The 27,949-nt window shown below is 45.7% G+C and overlaps 1 protein-coding gene and 1 long non-coding RNA gene across 2 annotated transcripts in view; one reads left to right on the top strand and one right to left on the bottom strand.

The window, feature by feature from the left end:
• The window catches only part of LOC137436733 (alpha- and gamma-adaptin-binding protein p34), a 53,879-nt gene that overhangs the window by 17,764 nt on the left and 8,166 nt on the right, over positions 1-27,949 (top strand). The window contains exons 3-7 of the mRNA XM_068130777.2: positions 180-276; positions 451-540; positions 5,672-5,752; positions 7,113-7,168; positions 7,653-7,746. Of these exons, the coding sequence (XP_067986878.1) occupies positions 180-276; positions 451-540; positions 5,672-5,752; positions 7,113-7,168; positions 7,653-7,746 (418 nt within the window). The remainder of the gene's footprint in view (positions 1-179; positions 277-450; positions 541-5,671; positions 5,753-7,112; positions 7,169-7,652; positions 7,747-27,949) is intronic.
• On the bottom strand, positions 5-25,987 carry LOC144894285 (uncharacterized). The gene is made up of 4 exons (XR_013624983.1): positions 25,915-25,987; positions 25,738-25,820; positions 25,485-25,592; positions 5-654 (listed from the first exon to the last, which is right to left on the bottom strand). It is a non-coding gene; the product is annotated as an uncharacterized LOC144894285 (long non-coding RNA).

The following is a 27,949-nucleotide window of genomic DNA, read 5'->3' as shown; positions in this document are numbered from 1 at the left end:
AGAGTTTGATGTGGACTTTTAATTTTGATTAAGTTAAGGTTGTGGTCATAACCTTTGGATTAAGGTTGTGGAACCTGTTTATTGCCCCTTCGTTTGGTAAGGTAATACAGGTTCCATCAATGGTATGTTTGAGGTCTGGTACTTCTTTCTGATTAACTCATTGCAGGTGTGATTTGCAGAAGGAAGGACTGCAGCAGGCTGAGGAATGGCTTCCATTCATATCGCTGTGGGCACCTGAGGTGCTCATCTTGGTGTGTGAACGAATTCATGATGATGGTAATCCTGGCGAGCAAGCAAACTGAGTAGTCATGGTTGTGTTTGGTTCTGTATGTCAAGTACACTACATGTTAGTGAGATCACTAACATGTAGTGATCTTGCATATGATGCATGTTCGTGGTACACACACGCACACACGTGATGTGCCCATATCTCGATTGTACTGTGCACAGGTGTGCCTCTGCAAGAAGTACAGGAGTGGTGTGTGCGGCACGGATTTGAGTTGGTTGAGCTTGAGCCTCCAGAACTGCCTGACGAAGAAGGTATGATGCAGGTTAACGTGAGGTTCATGTAGGAAGTAATGTGATCTTTGAGAGGGTACCCAAGTCAGGTGGTTCACATGCAGGATGGTGCTTTGTTCTTTCTCCGGTTTATGCCTGTAACACATCCCCACATCTCCATCACAATACATTTGTAGGTATCCTTAAAGCAAAAAAAAATTCATGTATTTTTTCATTACATTTTGGCACATGGTGAAAACGCAACGTTCATAAACGGTCGTTTCTTCTTTTTCTTTTTTCTCTACCGGAGTGAGGTTCATTGAAGAGCATTGCGGAACTGACAATGGGACAGATGTCAAGGGAATGAACGAACACTCTTAAGTTAATACAGGTTCAATATTAAGTTAATACAATACAGTTAATGAACGAACACCCAAGCCCTCTCCCTCCCACAGATCTCCCGATGTCCCTGTTCTCTGCTGTTGTACTTGTGTGCTTCCCTCTCTCTCCCCATCTTGTCTCCCGCTCCCTTTATTGTATGTTTTGTGTGCCCGTTTTTTGTGTGTGATTAATATTAGCTCTTCCCCGAGCCTCGATCTTGTATACAAAAAAAAAGAAGAACTTTTTCTACACACTGACACTACCTGCTCCGATATTTTTTCTTCCCTGGCACTTCCTTCCATGTACCGTACATGGCAATTTGGAGGCGATGAAAAGTGGGTTGGTACGAATCAAAAGCAGGGGTTTTTTTTAACCACGCATGGTAAAACTGCGAATCAACAGATTGTCAGTGACTTGAGAGACATGACCGAGACACCAAAATACTGAGATAGTTTATTGATGAGTAATGATCGGGAGTCTCCAAGTAAACCGACTTAAAACTCTGTGATTGTGGTGACAGGATACGAAAAAAAAAAAAAAAAAACCACCTTTAGAGGCCATTTTTCCCCGCAAGCGGGGGTTGGCCTTTTTCGGGAACTGTGGTTGTTGTTGTTTTTCGGTCCCCTTTTTGAAGCAATGTTTTACGGCCGGATGCCCTTCCTGACGCCAACCCTTTTTGCCGCCTTTAACGACAAGCAGGGAATTACCAGTCATGGTCACGAATACGATACGAATATACGATATACGAATACGACACGATACGAATATACGATATAAAACACAGTTAGTTTGTGTGTTTGTCTGTCCCCCTTCATAAGGGTATGTTTTAAAGGAAAATCTTTTAGCACGAATGTGTGTTCACGGTGGTCTATTTTTATGGATAAAACAAACTCGGAAAAACATTTTCCATAAAAGAGGCCATAGACCATAGACCATCAAAGCCTGGACTATTATTACCGACCTATGGTTGTGTCCATGCTCTGTCCTTTTTTTAAATACTGAATGTCAAGCAAAAAAGCAGCACACCATTTTTAAAGTCTTTGGAATGAATCGACCTGGGTTTGAACCACCGACCTCCCAGATTCAGAGCTTTATGGACTTTTTTGTTTCCAGATGTCACCTGTGACACACGTGACATCACATATACTTCAAATGGCATCCCTTCAAGAAAGAGCAGTGTTGCCTGGTTTATAGAGATCAAATGATGATAAATGCAAATTGATGATATTGACAATAAAACTTTGTGAAACGTTATTTCACATGCTTCAAACTGCATGGTTGTATCCCATTTCATTACTTTTCTATTACGGTTTGAATTAGTAATGGTAATTTGTAGACACCCGATCTGTAGATGAATGAAAATGATCAAAATCGAATCCTACCATTCAAAATACCGTACTCGAAAGTACAGATAAATATCACATTAAGAAGTTGAAGAGCGAATCGGAATGCACATACTGCGGTGATTTATTTGAGGTGACGACAATATGGTGTACATGAGGCTACTCCCTGTGAAAACCTCAAGGGTGGTGACATGGCCTTTGGTTGGGTAAACTGCTGATGCCACACAGCCTATAGTGTAGAGTGGAACCTTGCATATCGGCTGCAGGTCACTACAGGTAATGTCAGTCTGTGTGAATCCTTGCGAGTGGAATGGAAGCAAAACATTGCGTTTTTGAAACTGTTTGTACTTTCCGTCTGATACGGGTTTTGACCACACTGAAGCGGGTCCGTGGATTTTTGGCAACAAAACGGGTCAAACCCGCATCCTGCGGGTTACTTGCCAGCCTAGTATAACTGTTGTGCATATTTGTTCACTTGTTCTCCTCGGCCCCTCTAGTCTAGACAATGTTGACCCACCCTCTGGAGCTTAGTTCTTTCTTGATTTCTGTAAGGGGGTGGGTGGCGAGTGGGGTGGGAGATGGGAAACGGGCCTTCCATATAGCCTAAGATTAGACAACCTATTCACAACGTTTTTTTTTTTCAAGACTTAATTGAGTTTTCAACTCTTTTTTGATCAGTGGTCCGAGAGTGCATATATCGAAGTAAACACATACATGAAAATTTCCCCACTTCAATGGGGTTTTTTTGGTTATTGTAATATCGACTCCCACCAGGCGGTGCGAGACGACGCATGTTTACATGGAGAATTTGCGTTCTCCTACAACACTGAACTCCCCACCACTTCCCCCTCCAAGACTCGGGTGGGGGAAATGTATTGCCTAAAACCTTCCCAAGCATATCCCGTGAACAACCACCATATTTCTCAATCATTTCAACTCTTTTCATCCAACGGTTCAGGAGTGCATAGAAGTCAAACATAAACATTCTCAAATTATATGTACTACAAGAAACACCGGCTCCCTTTAAATTTGAGGTGGCCATCTAAATTTCGTGGAACATTCTCATGCACTCCTGAACTCCTGATTCTCCTTCCGAGGTCGGCTAATTGAGTACCAGTTCACTGGTAATTCCCTGTTTGTCGTTAAAGGCGGCAAAAAGGGTTGGCGTCAGGAAGGGCATCCGGCCGTAAAACATTGCTTCAAAAAGGGGACCGAAAAACAACAACAACCACGGTTCCCGAAAAAGGCCAACCCCCACTTTGCGGGGAAAAATGGCCTCTAAAGGTGGTTTTTATTCTCATGCACACCGTGAGTCAAATCACCAACATTCAATGCATTTAGTCCCACAAACAAACAGACACTCGTGTTTCAACACATTCCCGCCACATCTATGATGCCTTGTTGTTTGTGTGCTCCTTCCGTGTACTTTGATATATTTTTCTGTTGCTTTGAGATGTATGACGATATGCCCTATTGTGTGCTCTTCCCATGTCTTGGTAAAGGGTTCCTGCCATCATAGAATAACAAATGTTAATGTTGGAATTGGAACTGCTACATTTTTGTTCGAGATCCCGACTTTTCGTCCTCAATTACAGGAACACGGGCTTTTAAAACAGGCAAGTAGATGTAACCACGTGAATGTTGGCAAAAGGCAGAGGATTTTTTTTTTTTTTTTTTTGTATACTGAATCGAGGCTCGTGAAAGAGCTGACATTTACTTCACAAACAAATCAACCAGACAGACAAAATATATAAAAAGAGGGAGCAGAAGCCAATATGGGGAGAGAAGGGGAAGCACACAAACACTTGAGAGCACACAACATTTGAGAGCAGGGAGCACACAACAATTATGACAGTTATGGGGGTCGCTACATCCCTTAGTTGGGCATGCCGATTAGTAGTAGTCGTAGTAGTAGTAAGTAGTAGCAGTAGTAGTAGATGTAATTAACAAATTTTTGTTCAAAGTAAATAGTTTATCGGATTTCCACACAGGTGCACGGATTATTACCTTTCCAACGGTACTATTTTCATTATGTGACGATATCAGAAACTCTTTAGAATAATATAGCGTTATAGATGGAGAAACTGGGCTCCTTTTTTAATATCGATGATGATTGGCTGCGCAGTATAGTGTTGTCTTACTTTTTGAGGTCACATATATCCTTGGTTGTAAACACAAGTCCATGTCGAATTTGTCCTATTTGCTTGATTTTCAAAAATTATTGATCAAATAAATAGTTAGGAAATACATTTTCAATGTTTAATAGTTAAACGTAGTTTATATTTATTTATTATTAAAACCATCTAGGTCATTGATTTTCATTGGTATCGAGATGTACATTACACCTAAGTCATCCTTGATATCGGGTAAATTGTAGTTGTGGAGTTTTTTTCTGGAATGGACCTCGGTACAGTTCAAATATAATGCAGTCGGTCGTGTAAAGGTAATTGTGAGGGTGACCTCGGAGAAATGTTTCAGTTGGAGCCTCGATTAATTTTGAAGAATTCGTTTTCACATTTTGTAGATTGTTGGAAGGGGGTAGGGGGGGGGGAGAGTTTTAAAAGGAAGAGAACAGGGGTTATAAATGGGAAAAGGAAATCTAAGGAGTTCCGGTATAAAAGATGAAGGAAGTTACTAGACTCTGTCGTTACTCAAGGAAGATTATTGGCTCAGCGGTGTCACTGAGCTGCCATATTTAGAGTGTCTGCTTCGAGTCTGGGAGGTCAGCAGTTGTAACCCCGTCTGAGTCGTACCAGCAACTTTAAAAAGGCCATGTGATCTGCTTACTTGCTTGATGCTCAGCATTTAGACGAGAGAGCATGGGCAAAGCCCATAGGTTGGCTTTCATGGGAAAGAGAGGACATTCCTCATTAATTGTATTCGTGGGTTGCCATCCTGTGGCTTGCCTGCACTGGATAATGCTGCCGTTAACCAGTGTTCTGTAAAGGTGTGTGTGTGTGTGTGTGTGTGTGTGTGTGTGTGTGTGTGTGTGTGTGTGTGTGTGTGTGTGTGCGCGTGCGCGCAAACACATCCACACATGCTCAAATCCATTTTTGCTTGGAAAGTAGAGATAAACTAACAGGCATTTACTCACAAAGAAAATAATTATGTGAACAGTTTTTCAGGGACTGTCGTGTATGTAACAACTGTTGATCAATTTTAAATGAATTGCGATGGTCGTTGGTGGCATATAAAGATAGCTGGACAAAAGAGGCAGGTAGGATGCTGGTTTATGTCCCAACCTGAATTGGATACATCAATAGACCAACCACACATCTCTCATAATCGTGGTTTTCTATCTGTACACTGTGGTCTGTTTGATATTTTATGAGGTTGGTGAAATAGGATTGTCAGTAATGATGATAACAGCACAAGTATTATATTAGGTCATAGTTTTTGGCTGGAGAAGAAGATTCTGAGCTACGTTTGTGTCTGAAATGTTTCTTTAGATGATTTTCCAGAATCAACAGGAATTGGAAGGATCATTCAAGCACTGAATGCTCACGTGTGGCCTGGCCTGCACATGAAAGGTAAGCTGTGATTGACAGTCATAACCCATATAATTTTGGGAAGTAGAAAAATATTAAGGCCGGAGCTCCCAGGTGTGATGATTGGGGAGGGTGTGGTGGGATGCCGGATGTCCGGGTGAGGGGAGGTGCCACACATTTTGAATGAACTCTTCATGTAAAAGTTCCCATCCTATCATCATAATTACTTCCGCCACTGAAGGTGGATGGAGGTTATGTTTTCACCCATGTCTGTCTGTTTGTCTGTGTCTGTGTCTGTTTGTCTGTTTGTTTGTCTGTGAACAAGATATCTCAAAATGATGTGCACGGATTCGGACAAAATTTGGCGGAGAGGTAGCGTATGTAACGAGGACTAAATGATTACATTTTGGTGAAGATCTGTATCTGGATCCGGCTACTAGAATTTTTAAAGTGCTTCTTCACCATTGGGAAATAGTGTCAAAAACCATATATAGCAGGATATCTCAAAACGTTGTGGACGGATTCAGACGAAACTTGGTGGAGAGTTTGGGTGTGCGACAAGGAAGAATTGATTCCATTTGGGTGAAGATTTCAATGCGGATCTGGATCAGAGAATTTTTAAAGTGATTCTTCACCATTGAGAGATAGGGCTAAAACCGATACATTGCACGATATCTCAAAACGTTATGGACGGATTCGGACGAAACTTGGTGGACCGGTTGGGTGTGCGACAAGGACGAATCGGTTCGGTTTTGGTGAAGATCTGAATATGGATTCGGATACGAGAGTTGTTTAATTTTTAAGTGATTCTTCACCATTGAGAGATCGGGTGAAAAGTGATATATAACATGTTATTTAAAAAAAGTTGTGGATGAGTTATGACTAAACTTGGGGGATGAGTTGGTTAGATGACAAGAACAAGCCGATTAGATTTTGGTTCAGGTCCGAATCCAGATCCGGCCTGTTAGTGGGATACAAAACGTAAACTGTTCAGCCTGGCAGAGGTGGTTAGTGAAGTTCCTATCTAAGTGAAGATCTAGTGAAGTGAAGTTCTATCTAGTGAAGTTCCTTCTCTTCTATACACTCGGCCCTACCGAGTGCCGTTCTCGTGTGATGCAAGTATTTGCACGTGACAGAAAATACGAGGCAAACTCTCTTGAAAAGTAGTGATATGAGCATCAACAAACGTGATATTCTCTTCTCAAAGATGTAATCCTTTTGTCTTCTAAATGAATAATTCCAATGACTGAAACCACATGATCAACGTTGCATCCAATTAATCCAATTGAATCGCCCTCTTGCATTCAGTTGGGATCATCATGTACCTTTCCTTTTGCTTCTGTCCCTACACTCTCGTGTGTTCTTTTTCATTTGAAAAAAATGTTTATTCTTCACCATTTAGAGCTTGGAAGATCACCAGTTATGGGGCCTCACGTGGGAGATGTTCGACATGGAAATGTAAGAAAGGTCACATTTTCCCTGTCTCACAACTTTCAACACAACTGTCCCCTTTTGCTTTTAACATTATCTTCGTCTGATAGAACTTCTACATTTATTACATACAGGACTCGGACATTAGGAGATATCACGTACCTTTACATGAATTACAAAGTTGCTCGCATGGCCAATGGTTAAAACAAAACAGTCGATGGAATTTGAAACGGGGATCCCATCATCACGAGTCAAGCGTTTACATGGGAATGCCAACCAGATCAACCCAAACTGTCTGTACTTGTCACATGAGCACATTTCTAACTTCTCTAGTTGTGAAAATTTTGAGGTTTAAGTGGTTGGATAATGTCTCGAAGGAAAGCAGGTCAATAAAAAGCTACACTCTACTACTTCCTGCTCATCACTCACACATGCAAATCTATTCGTCCATATGGGAAAGAAGATGGTTTTGAAGGATGCAGTGGGCAAGAATGTGCTCTTTTCATTGCAGCGTGATGGAAACGAGCGGACATTGATATTGCAAGAATCGGAGAGATCAAGTTGGATTGGTGATGGTGTAGAAACTGAAACACCAACAGAACATGGTGAATATGACCGAGGGCTTTGAATGAGAGTTTTAATTTCGGTCGCGACAACCATTGTTTGATTGCAAGCGAAAGCTTTTTTTTTTTTTTTTTTTTTTTTTTTTTTTGTATACAAGATCGAGGCTCGTGAAAGAGCGAACATTAATCACACAGAAAGACAAACCGACACATAAAACATATAACATCGGGAGCGGTAGACAAGATGGGGAGAGAGGGGGAAGGACACAAACACAACATTTGAGAGCAGGGACCGAGAGACATGGAGACATCGAGAGATCTGAGAGAGGGCGAGGGCTTTGGGGGGGGGGGGGGGGGCATGGGAAGGGGGCGGTGGGAGAGGTATAAAACATATGGACACTGCCAGGACTTCCAGGAAAGAAGTTGGAATTTCAAACAAGGTGGATCTGGGGTGAATTAGCGGGGGTAGAAAAGATCACGGTTTTGGATGGGGGAAGATAAGAGATGGTGGTGAACAGCTGTTTTAAAGACCTGGAGGGAGGAGTGGGATTGAAGGGAGTGAGGGAGTTTGTTCCAGAGGCGGGAGAAAAGAGGAATGAAAGAGTGAAGGTGAGCAGAGAGCCGAGATTTCGGCAGTTTAACCATCAGAGGGTTGCTGGCAGATCTTGTGCGACCTGTAGGAATATTTGGGGGACAGAGCACAGAGAGAGCTGGGGGTGCAAGGCCAGAGAGGAGTCGGTAGAAGACAGAAAGACCACCTACCTGCCTGCGGTGAGTGAGTGAAAGGCCCTCAGAGATAGCTTCATCGCGGGAGATTCCAATAATTCGGAAAGCTTTGGTTTCAACAGCGTGAAGCCGAGCTAGGTGTGAGGCAGGAGCACCGGCCCATAGGGGAGAACAGTATTCCATTGAGCTGCGGATGAAAGCCTTGTATGTGGTGAGGAGCTCAGGTGTGCCGAGGAAGGACTTCGCACGACGGAGGATGCCCAGTCGGCGACTGGCTTTGGAGGCCAGCTTGGAAATGTGGTTTTCCCAAGAAAGATCATGGCAGATAGTGAGACCCAAAATCTTGAGTTTTTTGAGTGTGTGTATGCAAGTTGGGTTTCAAAGCTGTTACAGGTACTTGCACGTTAGCATAGGTGAGAGTTGGTTCGGTGGATTTGGGATTGATTGGAACTATTTGGGGACATGATCTGTGCAGTGGGTTGATAGTCTGTCAGGAACACACAATTACACTCACACTCACACACACACATTTCCTTCTAATTATTGACTGGTGGTGGTTCGTACGCAGCCCGTGGCTGCTTGGCTGCATCATTTTCTGGAGGTGCGGCTGTGCTGCTAATGCAATGCCCCCCAATCTGGTACTCATTTTGCCGACCTTGGAAGGATGGCAGGCTGAGTCAACCCACCTGGTGTTATTTAATGGCACGATAGGGGCCAAACTCACAACCCTAAGATCTCAAACCAGCCACCTTAACCGGTAAGCTAACACCAGGCTTCTACTGCTGACACATTCACTGATATAAATGTTTTGTTGTAGGTGTGCTATAAAGCTGAAATTTGACATACAGATGCAATCACCATAATAAATAGGTACGTCATAAAAAAACGTAACCCTTTACCCACACCCGATCATACACACCTGCGATACCAAACAAATTGATGGGGGATTCCTTAAACTAGCTGAGTACCTGCCCTACGGACGATCTTGTTCCAAACGTGCAACACATTTTTCTGCCATCGGATATTTTCTGCTGACACAACTACTTTGACTTGGAATTCTTGCTGATTTCTGTTCAACTTAGGTGTTTTCTGCTCTTGGTTTTTGAGGCATCTCAATTTTCCAGAAAAAAAAACCATCAAACGTCACCCAAGCTAACAATACCCATGACCAACCCACAACCCACATTTTTCCCCTCCCCTCCACCACCCCTCACATTCCCCCACCAACCGTCACCTTAGCTAACAATACCTCACGACCACCCCACACACCCCCACCTCCCCCCTCCTTCATCATTTCCAATGAGTATCGGAATCCGAGCTCGCAATGCACCATTTCTCTATGTACCGTCGCTGGCAGGATCAAGGTGAGTTCACAATGTGACGTCACTGGCAATATCGAAAATCGATGGTCCAGGGTTTTTTCCGGCACTATGTGATGTGATTGGCAAATAAATAAATAAATTCCCTTCAATTAAACCGTGATTAATGATTGCCAATGGTTTTTCAGAAAAAAAATGCGTTTGGGTTCCCCTTTAAGGGTATTTTGGGTCTTCAGGCTCTTTTCAGTCTTTGGGGTCTTTTTGGTTTTTGGGGTCTTTTCATTCTTTGGAGTTTTTTGGGACTTTAAGGATCTTTGGGGTCTTTTGAGTCTTTGGGGGTCTTTTCAGTCTTTGGGGTCTTTTGGTCTTCGGGGTCTTTATGGATCTTTGGGGTATTTTGGGTCTTCAGGGTATTTTGGGGCTTTGGGTCTTTTCGACCTTTTGGGTCTTTAAGGGGCTTCAAGGATCTTTGGGATATTTGGGGTCTTTTGGGTCTTTAAGGGTATTTGGGGTATTTTGGGGTCTTTTTAGTATTTGGGGTCTTTGGGGTATTTTCAGTCTTTTTAGTCTTTGGGGCCTTTTGGCTCTTCTGGGTCTTGTAGGTCCTCGGGGTGTGAGAGGGGGGGGGGGGGGGGGGGGAGAGAATCTTTGGGTCCTCTGAGTACTTTAGGTTAAGTACATCAGGTTACATTTGTGGGTGGAGTCAGGTCAGCTGTCCAACCAATGGATGAAGAGCAGACATACATACATTGTACAAACACTTGCTCCATTATATATAAAACCACCGTTTAGAGGCCATTTTTCCCCGCAAGGCGGGGGTTGGCCTTTTCGGGGACCGTGGTAGTTGTTGTTTTTTGGTCCCCTTTTTGAAGCAATGTTTTACGGCCGGATGCCCTTCCTGACGCCAACCCTTTTTGCCGCCTTCAACGACAAACAGGGAATTACCAGTGAACTGGTACTCAATTAGCCGACCTCGGAAGGATGACAGGCTGAGTCAACCCCCCTGGCATTAATTCGGCGATCGACCGAGATTCGAACCCAGGATCCTAGGATCCTAAGCCGGCACCCTAGCCGCTAGCCCAACACCAGGGATTTGGTAACTAGCCCAACACCAACACCAACAACAACACAGCTCCATTATATATAGATATCCTATAATTTGGGGCCCAATGAAGCTCACCACAGGAGACAGACACAGATGAGAGGCAGACAAAGCAGGAAATACCCAAGCTATGTCATGGTGGCACAGCTGGAACCGAAGCATGTGGTGCGTCCTTGCAGCAGCTGTGGTCTGCTTGTGAGGAGCAGAGGCATGGGGAGGGGGCGTGGCTTTCTTTCGGCAGTCCTGCAGACTGACGCAGCTTTCTGCAGAGGCGTGGCTGGTGGGGTGGGTGGCGTGGCTTTCTTTCGGCAACTCTGCAGGCTGACACGGCTTTCTCTTCTGTGGTGCCCTTCTATCTCTTCCCCTTTCTATCTGGGGACAGGGCGACCCTTCACCCTGATCTCCTGAGGTAAAGTGTCACAGCCAAAGGCGTCTATCCCATTCTCCCATCAAAACTGTTGTATTGTCGCGCAACTCCAATTAACATCAGAGTTGTGGAGGCCGATTACGAGGCTTTAACTCCCGAGGCGAAAATTCAATAGCGGATTCCAAATCAAACACTTATATGCGCGGAATGGAGGGAAACGGCAAGAGCCCTGCAGCCTTATCTAATACAATCAAACAGGAAACTGCGTTCAGGTATATGTACAAAAATAATATAAGGATTTATTAATGAAAAGCAAAGACAGTGAAAAAGCACGCGCTGGTAATAAAATAAGGTAGCTAAATCGGGATCCCGCACTCCAGACCTCAAACACGAGACGAGGGAGATGAATACGAAAATAACACGTCTTTTATGTAAAGTGTATTCGTGGATACGGCTTTATCTTGTGCCTGTCGTCTTCTTCCCGGCCTGGACGAATCCTCCGTCCGCCTCACACGTCCCGCTAGGCCCTCGCCAACGCCCTCGCTGCTGCACTCGAGGTCCCGCTCCAGGCTAGCGCGAATCCACCCAGCAAAAAGGAGCGAGCTCCAACCACCTCGACGGCGATCTTCCACACGACAGCCAACGCAACCCGAGCCAGGACCCTGCTCACAAGCCAACTCAGGATCGCACCGGGACTCTCTCAAGCCGTGAACTCCTTTGAACTGCACTCAACCCGACTCTCGAAAATGGCGTCTGACCCTCGATAATATCCCTGGCCGATGACGTCACATTGGCGCACTGCTCTGCCAATCAGAGACTCGCAGGCTCGTCCAGGGGCACGCCCACTGCACCACTGCCGCTCTCCCCACTCCTGCTCCTCGGTAATAGCATGTGCTATGCGAGGTGGGTAGGCCTTTCGGAGGTGTCAATGGTGGCGGCCAATTGTGGCGGTGTTCCAGCCCGATTTCTTCCTAAGTCATGTCAGGGGGAAGGGCGTCATCTAGTGTTGTACTAAAGGTCCTAACTAATGTTTATGTGGTGTGCAGTGCCAAAATGGACAAAGGTTTGACTACGAGGTGAGACTCACAGGGGCGTTATCTTTAATCCCTAACTACTTAACACTCAAATCTCCTGGTAGATCCACAATTATACACCTTAACCGACAAAACGCCTAAACATGGACTTATTACAGGAAGTGTTCCTTATCGCGACATATCGAAGCATGTTACCTACTCAGATCTACCTGGCTCTAGATATTGCTTTACCCCCCAGACATAACACAGCCCCCCCCCACCCCCCCCCTGTGGAACTGTAGCTCCTGCAAGGTTCACTGCAGGCGCTACCATTCCAGCCTTAACACTTGCTGTCACACACTTAATTAACCTATGAAATAAATCAGGAAGGGCTGTGGGAAGTGAGTCGGACTACCTACCTACACTTCCTTAACATGCTAAACCCCTTAACAATCATGCAGTCATGTATTTACAATTTCTTCTTTGTTCCTGCGGAGGGAGGAAACAAACAACACGCAACACTAACTTAACCACAAAACTTAACCTTAACCAGAAAATTCCAAAAACTCTACAAAACATTTTTACATACCCCGGTCTACAGACCGCATCCCCCGGGTGGATGCCACAAGACACAACCTTACCTGCGGGGCCATCCCCAATGCACCCCCTAAATTTCCACGGGCCCTGTCCAGATGTTGCAGGTGAGTGACATGGCTCGGTGGATTTCACCCACATTCATACAACACAAACCCCTTAACCACTCATTCTCATTCCATAAGTCATCATTACTCAAAAATCGTTTCACAGCACTTATCTCACTACACCAACCCTGCAGGACCATTGATGTCATATCATGTGTGTGCTTTCCTCAACTCGGCAGCGGGGAGGTACCGCACAAAAAGATGGTGGGGGCGCTTCAGGCTGTGGTGCCCGCAGTCCCAAAAACAAGTCAACCGACTTACAAGTTCATTGCCCCCCCCCCCCTTTACCTCTTGGCCCATGGCAGCCCAACAGCCCCTTTCCGCCGTTACCTCGCCGGTGAGGGTCTCCACACACACCAGGCTCCTTTGCCTCCTGCTTCCGCGCAGCACACGGGTCACCGGGGGACTTCCTCACCCCGCGGCGCCCAACCAGACCCTCTACCGACGAGCTCCAACTTCCAGTTACCACCGGCTGCCAGGGGTAATTGCTGCAGAGGGGGGCCGCAGGCATCGCTCCTCAGAGCTTGATCCATACCTGCAGACACACATACCTTCCCCACCCACAAGACCCCAAAACACACTTCCTCCCCCTCTGCCATTCAATTCTCAACACAACACGGCACAATTCCATAGATGGTACAAAAGATGTTTCAAAGTTTGCCATGGCCTGCTACATGTGAAATCCCCCAGTTCACATTGAATCACCTTACACATTTCCAAAAGCACATTTTAAAAAGCACAATAATCACCCCTCACTCATTTCCTCCAATAATCGTCACTCACTCTCCAGTTTCTACTCTCACGACCACATCAAAACACATAACCACAACACAAAAACATACGCCACCCACAAGACACTGTGTGGCCCCTATTCCATCCCCTCACCAGCCATGTCATCACTCTCACCCGCCTCCCAACTCCAAATTACATGTCCCCAAAATTTCCAAGCAAGTCCTGGAGCCTGGGACAGCACATCTCTAACACTCACCTCAAGTGAAGGCAATTACCGGTTGGTCAGGTCCAAAGCGAAATCCACCCATACAATTCCCAAAATTTCACATTGGGCCTACCAAATCTCACCAAATTCCTCCTTTTGTTTTTTTTTCCACTACACTGGCAGGTATGTGGATCCGCATCTAACGGTGATCATCTCGACACAACTACCAGTGGCCACGACAGCTCTGCACCTCCACCGTGCAAGGGTCATCGGGACAAGGTGAGCAGTCAAAACGCCAACATGGCCCATGAGTGTCCATAAGGGTGCGACCCACCATCCATCCTTCGGCCCCCCTGCGAGGAACACAGCTGCACCAGCCCCAGCTGGCCAATGTGGTGAACACTTGCTGCCAAAACACACACTACCGCACACACAACCTCGGCCCTGGGGGAGACGGTCGCAGTGCATGGCATTCCCCTCACGTCACCTACGCCGCCCTCATCCCCCAGTCCACAGAACCGCAGCCCCCCAGTGCTCACCCACACTTTACCACACCAAGGTCCAGTCAACAGCCATGCTCCACCAGGAGACCCACCCAGAAGACATGGTCCACACCCCTCGGACACGCACAACACCACGTTGACCCCCAGGCTACACAACTACATCCCCATGACTCCGCGTCCCAAATATTGGTGCAGTCGCCCCCATAACCAGTCGAAGGCTGTGTCCTGCTACCCTGTCAATTTTATCACAGCCTCCAACACTTTGGTCTACCACACCTGGATCAATAATGGCGTCACTAAACAGTGTCCACCATTTCTCTTCACAAAATTCACCCTTAAATTTGCATCTAATCCACAGATTACCCATGCCAAACATTTGTCACAATTCACTAATCTCAACCAAAGAAAGATGATTTGCCATACACATGCCAGCCGAGCATGGCCCATCTGCTCAGCTCGTTACACATTCCAAATTCAACAACCCCATGGCTCTCTTCCCAACCCGAGAGTCCATAAATCATAACGGAACATCTGTGGAAGGTCACTCTCAAACCATCACGTTCCACAGATGCCCCAATGGTTGTCCGGCAGGCTATCTCATTCCTGTCCATTCAGTTCGACCTGTGTCCATAGCCCAGCACAACATGTCAGGTCACCACATGCTGGCTGTCCCAGAATCTCAGGAGGAGGGTGCCAAGCCGCATGCCCGGGTGGTCACTACATCAGGCCCAAGCTGGCTGTCCGCAGTGCCACCACCAAAGCGCGACCCACAACACCTCCCCCTAGTGGTCCTCAATATCTGCCATCCCAGGCTTGAGAGACCACCTCAGACCCCTCTGAAGGTCTCAATCCCCACCAGAGTCCGGTGACCCTGTCGGCCTGAGCCACTCGCCCGGACGGCGCCCCGACGGACAAGGGACACCACACTCCACCAGACCCCCTGTGGGGCCCAGGTCGCACCATGCCACCCATGGCTGGACCCCACGTCCAAATCTCGCCAGCACAGCCCCCCAGCTGGCTGGCAACCCCAAATTTACAAATGGGCAACTTTTCCCCGAGGCCATCACCATCGACCTCCATGTCCAAATTCCGCAGCCCGGGGACCAACTCCATCCACGGCTGCTCCAAATCAATTTCCCATTGAAATGTAATTTTCTTTTTTCTTTTAAAATTTCTCACCACCTGCGCCAAACCACAGCTGCAGGTAACAACCTCTACCACCGGTTGTTCTGCCCATTCCTGCAGCTGGTCCAAATTCCCTACGGGGAACAAATCGTCGGAGGCTCTATCTCCCGACTCCCCGACTATGTCCGAATCCAGCCCGGAGCCAACACACTCCCCCAACTTGTTCTGCAATTTCGGAGCCTCTGTTACCAAATCGTAGTGCACGGCGAGGGTCCCCATGGTCATTCCAACCACCTCCTTGGACCAACTCACCTCATCACCCAGGCTCCTTTGGGCCTGGTCAAACCCTACCTCCATGGGACTGTCTCAGGTCCCCAGCCACTGTGTCACATCATCCTCATCATCATCATTATCACAAATCATTTCTGGCCCCGCCAGGCTTTGATCAATATCCCCAATAAATACCGGTCCGGCTCCATTGCACGGACCCCCAAAAACTCTACCCCCTTTTGCTCCGCACCACCGCCCTGGTGCTGCACGGATACCAATTCGTCCGCCGGTTGGGGTGTTGTGACATCCACCCGGTCCCGACAAACAACCAGGCCAGGTGGGAAACATTCCCTATTACAATTTTCACATTCGGTCTCCCCATCTACCTGTAAATTTCCTTCCCTACCTTCCTCATTTCCTTCAATTGCGATTCCCGGTGCAATTCCCTGCTCGTGAGCAACATGCACATCTGCATGGGCCGTACTCTCTCCCATTCCCAATTGGCACTCCACGCTCACCTGTGAGTATTCCCCATTTGCCTCTTCATCTGCCATTCCTGGTGCAATCCCCAATTAGCCTTCCCCCCGTTCAGATTCAAACCCTGCCACATTTGACTTCTCCCGTGCCCCATTGGCATCATTCGTTCGTCCTTCCCTCAATTTATCCGTACATTCATCAATTTTATTTCCCACTCCTTCAATTTTTCCCTCCAATCGATCACTCTTTCCCTTCATTCCTTCCCTACATTCATTCCCCTGGGACTCCATTTTGCTTTCCATTCGCTCACGATCCGCCCTCATTTCTCCCATCTCCTTTTGCAATCCCCCAATTTTTCCATTTATTCCCCGAATTTCATCCTTTTGGGCATCCATTAATTCCTTTAAAAATTTCATTAAGGCCTGGTCGTCCCTGGGGGCCGTCCCACTTGTCCTCCCTGGTAGGGGAGGGGGATAAGTTGGTGCTCGGGACGGGGGAGGTTCCAAGGCTAACCTCTACATCTAATTCCCCTATTTCCGGCTCACTCCCTTCGCTGACGAAAGCCTCGCTGTGTACTTCCATCTCGCAATCTCCGACATCCGCCTTCCGGAAGATTGTTTCCCGCGCACGTATTTATTTTAATTCCAGAAACACACTTTAAATTTGACGAAGACGCGATATCGCGCTCCGTATATCCAATCGGTATCAAATTTCTCCGCCTCGCCTATAAAAATTTTGCGTTCGAACGTCGGGCGCAATGTACGCCCGACCGTGTCGATGTCTCGCCGCAGACAAAAAAAATTGTCCGACGGGTTCGAATCCTACACTTCTGACACCAAATGTCGCGCAACTCCAATTAACATCAGAGTTGCGGAGGCCAATTACGAGGCTTTAACTCCCGAGGCGAAAACTCAATAGCGGATTCCAAATCAAACACTTATATGCGCGGAATGGAGGGAAACGGCAAGAGCCCTGCAGCCTTATCTAATACAATCAAACAGGAAACTGCGTTCAGGTATATGTACAAAAATAATATAAGGATTTATTAATGAAAAGCAAAGACAGTGAAAAAGCACGCGCTGGTAATAAAATAAGGTAGCTAAATCGGGATCCCGCACTCCAGACCTCAAACACGAGACGAGGGAGATGAATACGAAAATAACACGTCTTTTATGTAAAGTGTATTCGTGGATACGGCTTTATCTTGTGCCTGTCGTCTTCTTCCCGGCCTGGACGAATCCTCCGTCCGCCTCACACGTCCCGCTAGGCCCTCGCCAACGCCCTCGCTGCTGCACTCGAGGTCCCGCTCCAGGCTAGCGCGAATCCACCCAGCAAAAAGGAGCGAGCTCCAACCACCTCGACGGCGATCTTCCACACGACAACCAACGCAACCCGGGCCAGGACCCTGCTCACAAGCCAACTCAGGATCGCACCGGGACTCTCTCAAGCTGTGAACTCATTCGAACTGCACTCAACTCGACTCTCGAAAATGGCGTCTGACCCTCAGTAATATCCCTGGCCGATGATGTCACATTGGCGCACTGCTCTGCCAATCAGAGCCTCCCACGACTCGCCGGCTCGTCCAGGGGCACGCCCACTGCACCACTGCCGCTCTCCCCACTCCTGCTCCTCGGTAATAGCACGTGCTATGCGAGGTGGGTAGGCCTTTCGGAGGTGTCAATGGTGGCGGCCAATTGTGGCGGTGTTCCAGCCCGATTTCTTCCTGTCATGTCAGGGGGAAGGGCGTCATTTAGTGTTGTACTAAAGGTCTGAACTAATGATTATGTGGTGTGCAGTGCCAAAATGGACAAAGGTTTGACGACTAGGTGAGACTCACAGGGACGTTATCGTTAATCCCTAACTACTTAACACTCGAATCTCCTGGTAGATCCACAATTATACACCTTAACCGACAAAACACCTAAACATGGACTTATTACAGGAAGTGTTCCTTATCGCGACATATCGAAGCATGTTACCTACTCAGATCTACCTGGCTCTAGATGTTGCTTTACCCCCCAGACATAACAGTATCAAGGTATTTTTTTTTTTTTTTAAAGCACATAAATGACAGATTACGACAGAGGGGGGAAAGCGTCAAATAAAAGGTCAAAAGGAATGGTGGTTTTAGACACCCACATGATCATAGATAGGTTGACGGTGTCTATCTGGACATAATAGCGACACATCTAATATCACATTTAATTACTTAATGCTTATGCTATGCATTCAATGAGGAAATATCTTTGCCATATTAAACATCTTTAACCTTTTGAATCATCTATCTATAATTCCAGTAATCTCTGTGTGTATGTATGTATGTATGTATGTATGTCTGTATGTCTGTGACCGCTGTTTCTCGACAACCACGGGTTCGATATACTTGAAACTTGCCAGGTATATTGCTGGGGACCCGAGGATGTGCCTTTTCAAGGTTTCATATTAATCGGACAAGTAGTTACCGAGCTATGTCCAAAAAACGATTCAACCAATCAGAGAGCAGCGAGCTATCACGTGTGCCGAACATGCCGAACAGACTCTGCCTCGGACGGCACATTTGAGAGCGTATTCATTTATTTCACGTTGGCAAACTATGTTGCCGCTATGTTGGCGTTAAACTATGTTTTAAAACTAATTAAAACTAATTTGCGATTCTTTCGCTTTCCTGCGCGTTTGTGCACGTTATGGCGATTTCTTTACCAAACTCCGCAAGCTGTTCGCTTTGGACCAAACCATTTCATGTAAATAGAGGGGGGGGATTGTCACCGTACTCGCAAGCCGTTCGCTTTGGACCAAACCATTTCATGTAAATAGAGGGGGGGGGATTGTCACCGTACTCGCAAGCCGTTCGCTTTGGACCAAACCATTTCATGTAAATAGAGGGGGGGGGGATATAATTTTAGATATATATATAGTACGGGCATGCCCTAGTTTAATCAACAACAACAACAAAAAAAGTATTAAAAAAAAAAAAAAAAAAAAAAAATAATATATATATCGGTGATTATGTGACTCCATACCATCAGTGGAGAACCGCCAGTAAGGTGTCCCATACAGCTATTGCTGCACCTTACTGGAAGTGATAAGCACCGTCTGCCACACAGTGCATTACCTGTGGTATCCACCCACTATATGGAGTCGACCTGGATGCCAAAGCTCCGGAAGAGCCATCCCGCAGTACGTCATTATAATTTTACGTCAGTATTGTGACAGTATCTGAATTAACATCTTCATAATGACGTACTGCGGGATGGCTGTTCTGGAGCTTCGCAGTCAAGGCGGACGTACATGGTGGTGACGTCACTGCATTCGCTCATTAGGTTGGAGCACGAAATTATCTTTTCTAATATATATATATACTGGTCCTAAAATCCTGCTCTGCCGCTCTTTCACACCCTCTCTCTGTTCTCTTCACCCTCTCTTTTGTTCAAGGTCATCTGCCATCAGCTTGGAAATCAGCCAACATTACCGCTTTCCACAAAAAAGGTGCAAAAACAGATCCTTGCAACTGCAGACCAATCAGCCTGCTCCCATTTATCAGCAAAGTCATGGAATCCATCATTGCTTCGGATATCAAATCCTTCCTCTTCTCCAATGGCTTGATCTCGGATGATCAATTTGGATTCAAACCAAGTCATTTTACTCTGGACATGCTGCTTCTGCTGTCTCAACAATGGATGGAGGTCCTCAATGCCAAACAGGAAATCAGAGCTGTCTCTCTTGACATATCACGTGCCTTCGATACGGTCTGGCACCCCGCTCTGCTCACCAAACTCTCCTCCTATGGTATCCATGGAAATCTCCACACATGGCTGGTGGACTTCCTCTTTGGTTGTAGTCAACGTCTGGCTCTAGATGGAATTCTCTCATCTCCTCTGCCTGTCCAGTCTAGAGTTCCTCAAGTCAGTGTCTAGGCCCTGTGCTTTTTCTAATCTTCATAAATGTTCTCTCGAACTTCCTTGAAAATCCTCTTGATCTCTTTGCTGATGACTCCACTCTCTGCTGCTCCATACCGCATCCCTCAGATCGGCAGTCTGCAGCCTCCTCACTCTCTGCAGACATTGACAAAATCACCGACTGGTCAAACAAGTGGAACATGTCTTTCAATCCTGACAAATCTCACACTCTTACTATGTCTCTCCGAAAAGACCGTCTGGAAAACCCTCCCGTCTAGTTTCTCAACAATCCTCTCCAAGAAGTTCTGTCACTCAGGCTTTTGGGTCTCACTATCTGCCATGATCTTTCCTGGGAAAACCACATTTACAAGTTGGCCTTCGAAGCCAGTCGCCGACTGGGCATCCTCCGTCGTGCGAAGTTCTTCCTTGGCACACCTGAGCCCCTCACCACATACAAGGCTTTCATCCACAGCTCAATGGAATACTGTTCTCCCCTCAGGGCTCGTGTTCCTGCGTCACACCTAACTCGGCTTTACACTGTTGAAACCAAAGCTTTCAGAATCATTGCAATCTCCCTCGATGAAGCTGACTCTGAGGGCCTTTCACTCACTCACCGCAGGCAGGTTAGTGGTCTTTCTGTCTTCTACCGACTCCTCTCCGGCCTGGCTCCCCCAACTCTGTCTGTGCTCTGTCCCCCAAATATTCCTGCAGGTCGCACAAGATCTGCCAGCAACCCTCTTCTGGCGAAACTGCCAAAATCAAGACTCTCTGCTCACCTTCGCTCTTTCATTCCTTTTTTTCTCCCGCCTCCAGAACAAACTCCCTCACTCTCTTCAATCCCACTCCTCCCTCACTCTCTTCAATCCCACCCCTCCCTCACTCTCTTCAATCCCACTCCTCCCTCACTCTCTTCAATCCCACTCCTCCCTCACTCTCTTCAATCCCACTCCTCCCTCACTCTCTTCAATCCCACTCCTCCCTCCAGGTCTGTAAAACAGCTGTTCACCACCATCTCTTATCTTCCCCCATCCAAAACCTTGATCTTTTCTCCCCCTGTTAATTTCACCCCAGATCCACTTTTTTGAAATACAGACTTCTTTTCTTGAAGTCCCAGCAGTGTCCATGTGTTTTATACCTCTCCCCCCCCCCTTCCCATGCCTCCTCCCCCCAAGCCCTCTCCCTCCCACAGATCTCCCGATGTCCCTGTTGTACTTGTGTGCTTTCGTCTCTCTCCCCAGCTTGTCTCCCACTCCTTTTATTTATGTTTTTTTAATGTGTCCGTTTGTTTCTTTGTGATTAACGTTAGCTCTTACACGAGCCTCGATATTCTATACAACAACAAAAGAAAGAAAAAAAAGCAATATAGCAGCTGGACATGCGAAAAAAAAAAACTTTTACGAGCTGCAAACATCATGGTGTTGTGGTCTTTTTTAGTTTCATGGTGCAGTATGGTTAAGCTGGTGAAGCACTTTTAATAAACTGTAAGCGCATTCCCTCAATAAATTGGAAATGGTACATGGTGTTGTCATTTTTTTTTAATTTGTAAGAATTTTTTATGAAACTGTAATCATGTGCATTTGAGGTCGAATTTTTTTTCCTCTCAATCAGGAACCGTCCGGAACCTATAACGTATCCCCCTTTTTCCCATTGAAACAATGCCACGGCATACATTCGTGGGATTTTCATCGACATTCGTGGATTATCGTCGACATTCTCGGGATTTGCCTCGCCATTCATGGATTTTGCCTCGCCATTCGTAGTTTGGTCCTCTCTATTCGCGGATTTTCGTGAATCGGGAACCTATTCCCCCTTTTTCCATTGAAACAATGTACCGCTGGGATTTTCATCGACCATTTTCATCGACCATTTTCATTTCATTTTCATCGACCATCGGTTTTACAAGTTCGTCGACCATTTTCCCATTTGCGCGAATAGCTGGGTCCCACGGTTACACACACACACACACACACACACACACACACACACACACACACACACACACACACACACTTACATAGACACACACACACACACACACACACACACACACACACACACACACACACACACACACACACACACAGTGATCCAAAATGAAGTCCCTAGTTCAAATATAGAAATACCATGTTAATGTCAAGTTAAATGCCAAAATGCTTTTTCTCCAAAAAGGCCAATTATTGTCATTTTAAGTTGTGAATATCAAATTTCAACAAAATCTCCTGTGTTCTCAGGACATTTTTTCAATCGTTCACCAACATTCTCCACTCCACGCCTAAGAAACTTATCTGACAAATCGGCAAAACCATTGCAGATGCAACTTTCTAATTCGTCCAAATTAGCGGGTTGGCTGGCACACACACATTTTCTTTAGCCCATCCCCACAAATTAATTGCACAGGGTTAAATCAGGACTGCTGGATGGCCACTCTATCGGTGCTCGTCGGCCAATCCATCCGTGTTAAAGTGGGTATCCAACCAATTATGAACTTCAACTGGGAGTTGCGGAGCGGCACCGTCTTGCATAAAAATATTTCATCTGTGTTGTTCCATTGCTTAATTTTTGGAAGATGAAAGATTGGAAGCATTTCTAAGAACAGTCGGCCCCCGACATTTGTGGGGGATACATTCCTGGACAAAGCTGCAAATGTAGGGGCATTGTTTGAATGGGGGGGGGGGGGGCAGGGGGGGGGGAGGTGGAGGATTTTTTTTTTTAAACTACATGGTTTAGGCTCGTAGAAGAGTTATGACACAGAACAAATCAGGACACAACGTAACAAAGGGAACAGCAGGAGAAAGGGGAAACGCCAACAGCAGGGCGGAGAGGAAATAGATGGAGATGGACAATCAAGAGATGCAGGTAACGATGAGGGGTAGGGGAGAACGCAAAGGGTGGACAAGATGGATACATAAGCAAAATTCTTAGGAGGGGTAGGGGGTGGTTTAACAGGTGTAGAAAATATCATGATTTTGAATGGGGGGTGACTTGAGATGGGTGTAAACAGATGTCTTGAAGACCTGGAGGGAAGAATGAGATTGAGTGAGTATGGAAAATGGTTCCACAGGTGGGGAGGAATAAATCAGTGGAGGTGAGCAGTGCTTCTGGATTTCGGCAGTTTCAATCGGAGGGGGTTGCTGATGGACTATGTGCATCCTGTAGATAGATACCTGAAGGGGACAAAGCATGGAGAGGGCAGAGGGTGCAAGTCTTGATAAGGCGCCATCAGGTTTTATAGGAGGGAGACAAGTTTGAAAGCTTTTTTGTGAGATTGGACAGATGCTGTTTTCTGGCTCTCCAGAGAATAGACACACTTGTTTGAAGCTTTATGGAATGATCTGAGGTTGTCATCAGTTGGATTTGCCTTCCAGGAGGAGAATGCAAGTTGTTTTAAAGCAACTGCCTCACCACAGGATTCAGAGTGGGAGGATGGGTAAGATAATTGAAGAGTTTGGATGAATCTGTGCACAAGAGAGCAGGTTTCTGTGGAAGAATTCCCAGGCCGAATTAATATCAGCAGCAGTGGATCTCGGAGATGAGTCCTGATGTAAAAACAAACAAACAAACAAAAAAAAACAACAACATATATATATATTTAAGCCCCAAATATGCGAAGCGCGGATGAAGAAGCAGGTCAAATTTTGTCACGCGTGAATACGGGAGGGGGAGGGAAGTAAGGTCCATATGTTGGGACCATTAATGTTGAGTTCCGATTGTATCTCTGCTCATTGTATCTTGGAGGATGCAAGGTCCAATGAGTTGGGTTGAAGTCATTCTGCACCAAACAGGCAGTTTGGGCTGACTTTAGCTGTGTTTGACTATCACTTCTAGATAATTTCCTGACGAGTAATGCCAGTTACTCTGTAGTCTCGAGCTCTAGGCCATAGGGGAAAAAACCGTGCACTTCAGAATACAAATATGCGCTTTGGCACGTTGGTACATTGAAGCTTTCTCTTTATTATAAGATCAGGAAACAACCCGTCGGTCTGTTGTCTGTCTGTAATCTGTCTGTCTATCAGTCTGTCCGTTGCTTCGTGTCTGTCCGTCTGTGCGTGAACATTTTCATTTCCAGGCCAGAACTCCGAAACCGTTTCCTGCAGTGCAACGCACCATGGACACTTGTTTTTTTCTGTGACCAGAAGGGCCTACTGGTAACCAGCTCAAACATGTTGCTACCAAGCAACTCCATGCAAAAGTACATCAGTGTGATCCAACCCTGCAACACACAGGTTTTAGCAAGCATGGCTGATAAGGACTTGACAGCATAAGATGCTGCCTATTTTTTAACATGCCCTAACAAATACTACAGGAAAGCAGCTGCAGTTCTTCAGATTCAACAAGATACACATGCTAGTAGAACATTTCCAGAAGAATGTGAGAAAGAGGCAGTACCAGCTTGTCTCATGCAGTTAGTAAACATGATCATTGACAGACCGAATATCAACCAACAAATTCCACAAAAGCGTGCAAGACAAAAAATGCGCTTCATCTCTCCGACAGCTCTTGATATACGTATAATTCTGTGAAAAAAACCAAGTGCAACAAAGCGAGCTCCCCACAGCAAAGCCAGAGAAGCTCCATTTCCAATTTTCCTGTCCCTCTGCGTCCACACCAAAAGGAGAAATCGGGATCTGATAGAAAAATTGCACGACCATGGCCTTGGCATCAGATATAATCATGTCATGGAAATATCAACAGCTTGTGGCCAAGGAGTAGTTGACAAATACAATGAAGAAAGACTTTGCAAGTTGTTTGCACTTCAAAGGCTAAAAGGGTATAACAAATGTCAAGTCAAGTCAAGGCAGGGAGCATTCCATGGAACAGCCCTATCCATGATCCAGTCACCAACCTCCGAAAGCCTCGGAGTTGAGAAAAAGAGACCGCTCATCGAGCCTGAAACAAAACCACCATCAATCATTGAACCACTCCCAGCTGCCTATGCCATGGTTCCAGCTGTAGCTTTGATAAATCACCGACAAGGTAATCCCCAACATTGACTTATGAGAAAAGCTAAGAAACAGGAGTACGAGTGGCTCCATGAGGTGAAAGGCGGGCTTTAATGACATAAAGCTCATATCCCGGGCAGCTTTTCATGCCTCAAAACTGCTACCACAGGTACAACCAGTGTCCATTGTATGTTTGATGCCACTTTTTAATGAAAATTCCCACTCAATTTCATTGATTTTACATGGCATGTATGTGTTAAGAAATGCAACTAAATACCTCAACCCTGGTCAAACTCCATTCATAACAGGAGACCAACTGCTTTATGCTGTCACGAAGCAATGCCAGTGGCAGTGGCACAATGATGTTGGAGAAGACAAGTATTTGGTGTGACTTGGGATCTTACACTTCGAGATGTCAGTTATGAAGATGTTCCATCAATGGGAGGATGGCTCTGGGTGTGATAGTCCGCTCTTCCAATCTGGAGTAACTACCGCTGGAAGAGTTGACAATGCTGTGAAAGGTGGTAATGTCAATAGGGCAAGGTATATGTACCAAGTTACAGCAGCTTCACTCTTTATTTTACAGCATTGAAAGATTTGTAATTGTAAGGTATCAAAAGACTTGCGAGCACAGCTCTCGTGATGATGCAACCATACCACCAACTAGTGAGTTGTTTCCTGATCTTGTATGAAAGAGCAAAGTTCAAAATCGTTGTGCGCAAAAGTGCACAACCCTTCCCCTAAATGGCATACACAGCCTAGATTAGTATGCCTGTTTGACAAAACCATCAACATGGAAAACAGCCTCGCACAACATAATGTTACGCAACACACCTGGACAGTCATCGATCCACTGAAGGAAATGTTCACGAAACTCCATTCTCTTGTCTCAATTATCTGGAACCACCTGCTGAACATGATGAGGTTTGTATGGTTTCCATCTCAAGTCCTTCTTCACATTTGCCTGAATTGCACGATAACTCATTCCAATCTCCCTCACCGCGTGTCTGATCGTTCTTATTTGGGCTCCTTGTGAACATGTCTTGCACCCGGTCAATGTTTTCTGCTGATCTCGCTGTGGTGTTTCTTCCTGATCTTCTTGCTTGACTGAACCAGTTGTTATAAGCTTTTGGTGAGAGTTTTTAATCGTTTTTGGATCCACAGTGGCTTGTGTTCACATTTCTTCCCACCACCATGTTTGAATTGCAATTACAGACTGCCAAACCTCATACTGTGCAACAATTCACACTCTTTGAGAAACAGTTAATCGCCCAGGCATAATCGATGAACCTGAAAGCAAAAAAAATTAAAAAATTAATGGTAACAAATGAGTTATCAAAGAAAAAACAAGAACAACCGCGCTATGATCACAACCTGTGGCAAAATCTGGTAACAGGCTGATTGGGAAACACATATTTAAAACACCCTGACAAGATTAACAGCATGATTGTGAAACATATTTAATACACAGTTTAAAAATAAACTCGACACCTCACCGTGCGTTCTGACATTACCGTCCTGCCATAATTTGAGTTCTGACAGACTTGATTAAACCTCAGTATTATTCGACATACGATTCAATTTTTTGGGATCCTGTAGCAGCATCATTTTGCCTTTCATGTTACAATATGTAAATATGCTTGAGCTATGGTTGATCGAGAGTTTTCTCGAACCAGGTGCAACCGGAAGTGAGAAGAGTGGGTTTGGTTGGTTGTGGCTGGAATAACGTATTGACTCGAATTCCGAACGCCTCGGGCGTCTTTTCATTCCACGCTAAAGTCCCTCATCATCAATAACACCCGACCCAAACAAAGCCAATGCAAATCTTATGCAACTAAACCAGGCAGTGTATAATCAGCAGAGGCCTATAGATCTGGGTTAGGCCCACCAGGAAACAATATGGCAGCCATATCATTCCGTCTCAGTTCTGTGGTGGGTGGAGTCAAGTGACAGATGTGGGTGTGGTCTGGCAGCTGTCCAACCAATCGGTGCAGATTTCAAAAATCGACCCACAACAAGAACCCCAACAGCAGCAACGCCCAGCTCTTGTAGACCTGCGAAATGAATGTTCTAGTAGCTGGCGAAGCCGGTGTTGTGAATGAACGCGTACGTATTGTGTTGAAAAAGCATATTTTGCTGGATCCTTTGAGAATTCCAAGCTTTGACGCACCAAATCGCTCCATGGAGGCCGGCATCTTGCGGATGCGGAAGTATGCATAACAAATTGAAAAAAGTTCAATATGAGTTTGTTTCACCCGTCTTTTTTTGATTCACAATCCTATGCACCTCTAATTTGTAATTAAAATACTTTAAGACCAACCTCGTTCCCCGGGCCCTGATTATCTTCAACGAAAATCGTCACCAAACACCGGAACCAATGAGATTCGAGCATTTGAAAAGTATTTCAAAAAAGCTTATTACCGCGTTTCGGAGGCTGAAAACGGCATCAAATATTCTAAAATTGAAGAAGAATTATTTTTTAGAAATCTTGCGGCTGTAGGGGATAGTTTTTCACGGCCGGAAATATCCGAAGTTGAGACGGAATTCACCGAATTAATCAAGAAGGAAATTTTATAAATTTTAATCTCATCCAGAATGCAAATGGTGTCATTTTGAACTAGGTACGGTACCTACTACCAACTACCAAACCTACTGATGCCATAGTGATGGGTAAAATAGTGGCAAGAGGCTTTGGCTTTGCCGGCTCATTGCGGCTTTGCAGTCGGGTACTAGTACGACCTATAATAACAATAGAGTATTTGAATGAACAAGAAGAAAAAGATATAAAATGTCATAGGCCCCGTGGTTTAGTAAATTTGCTGTACGTAGTTAAAGGCCGTCAGTCGGCCATCTTTGGTCAGATTACAAA

This window comes from Myxine glutinosa, chromosome 11 (assembly GCF_964187855.1).
Source record: "Myxine glutinosa chromosome 11, kmMyxGlut1.1, whole genome shotgun sequence".
NCBI lineage: Eukaryota > Metazoa > Chordata > Myxini > Myxiniformes > Myxinidae > Myxine > Myxine glutinosa.
This window is presented reverse-complemented; position numbering and strand designations above follow the sequence as displayed.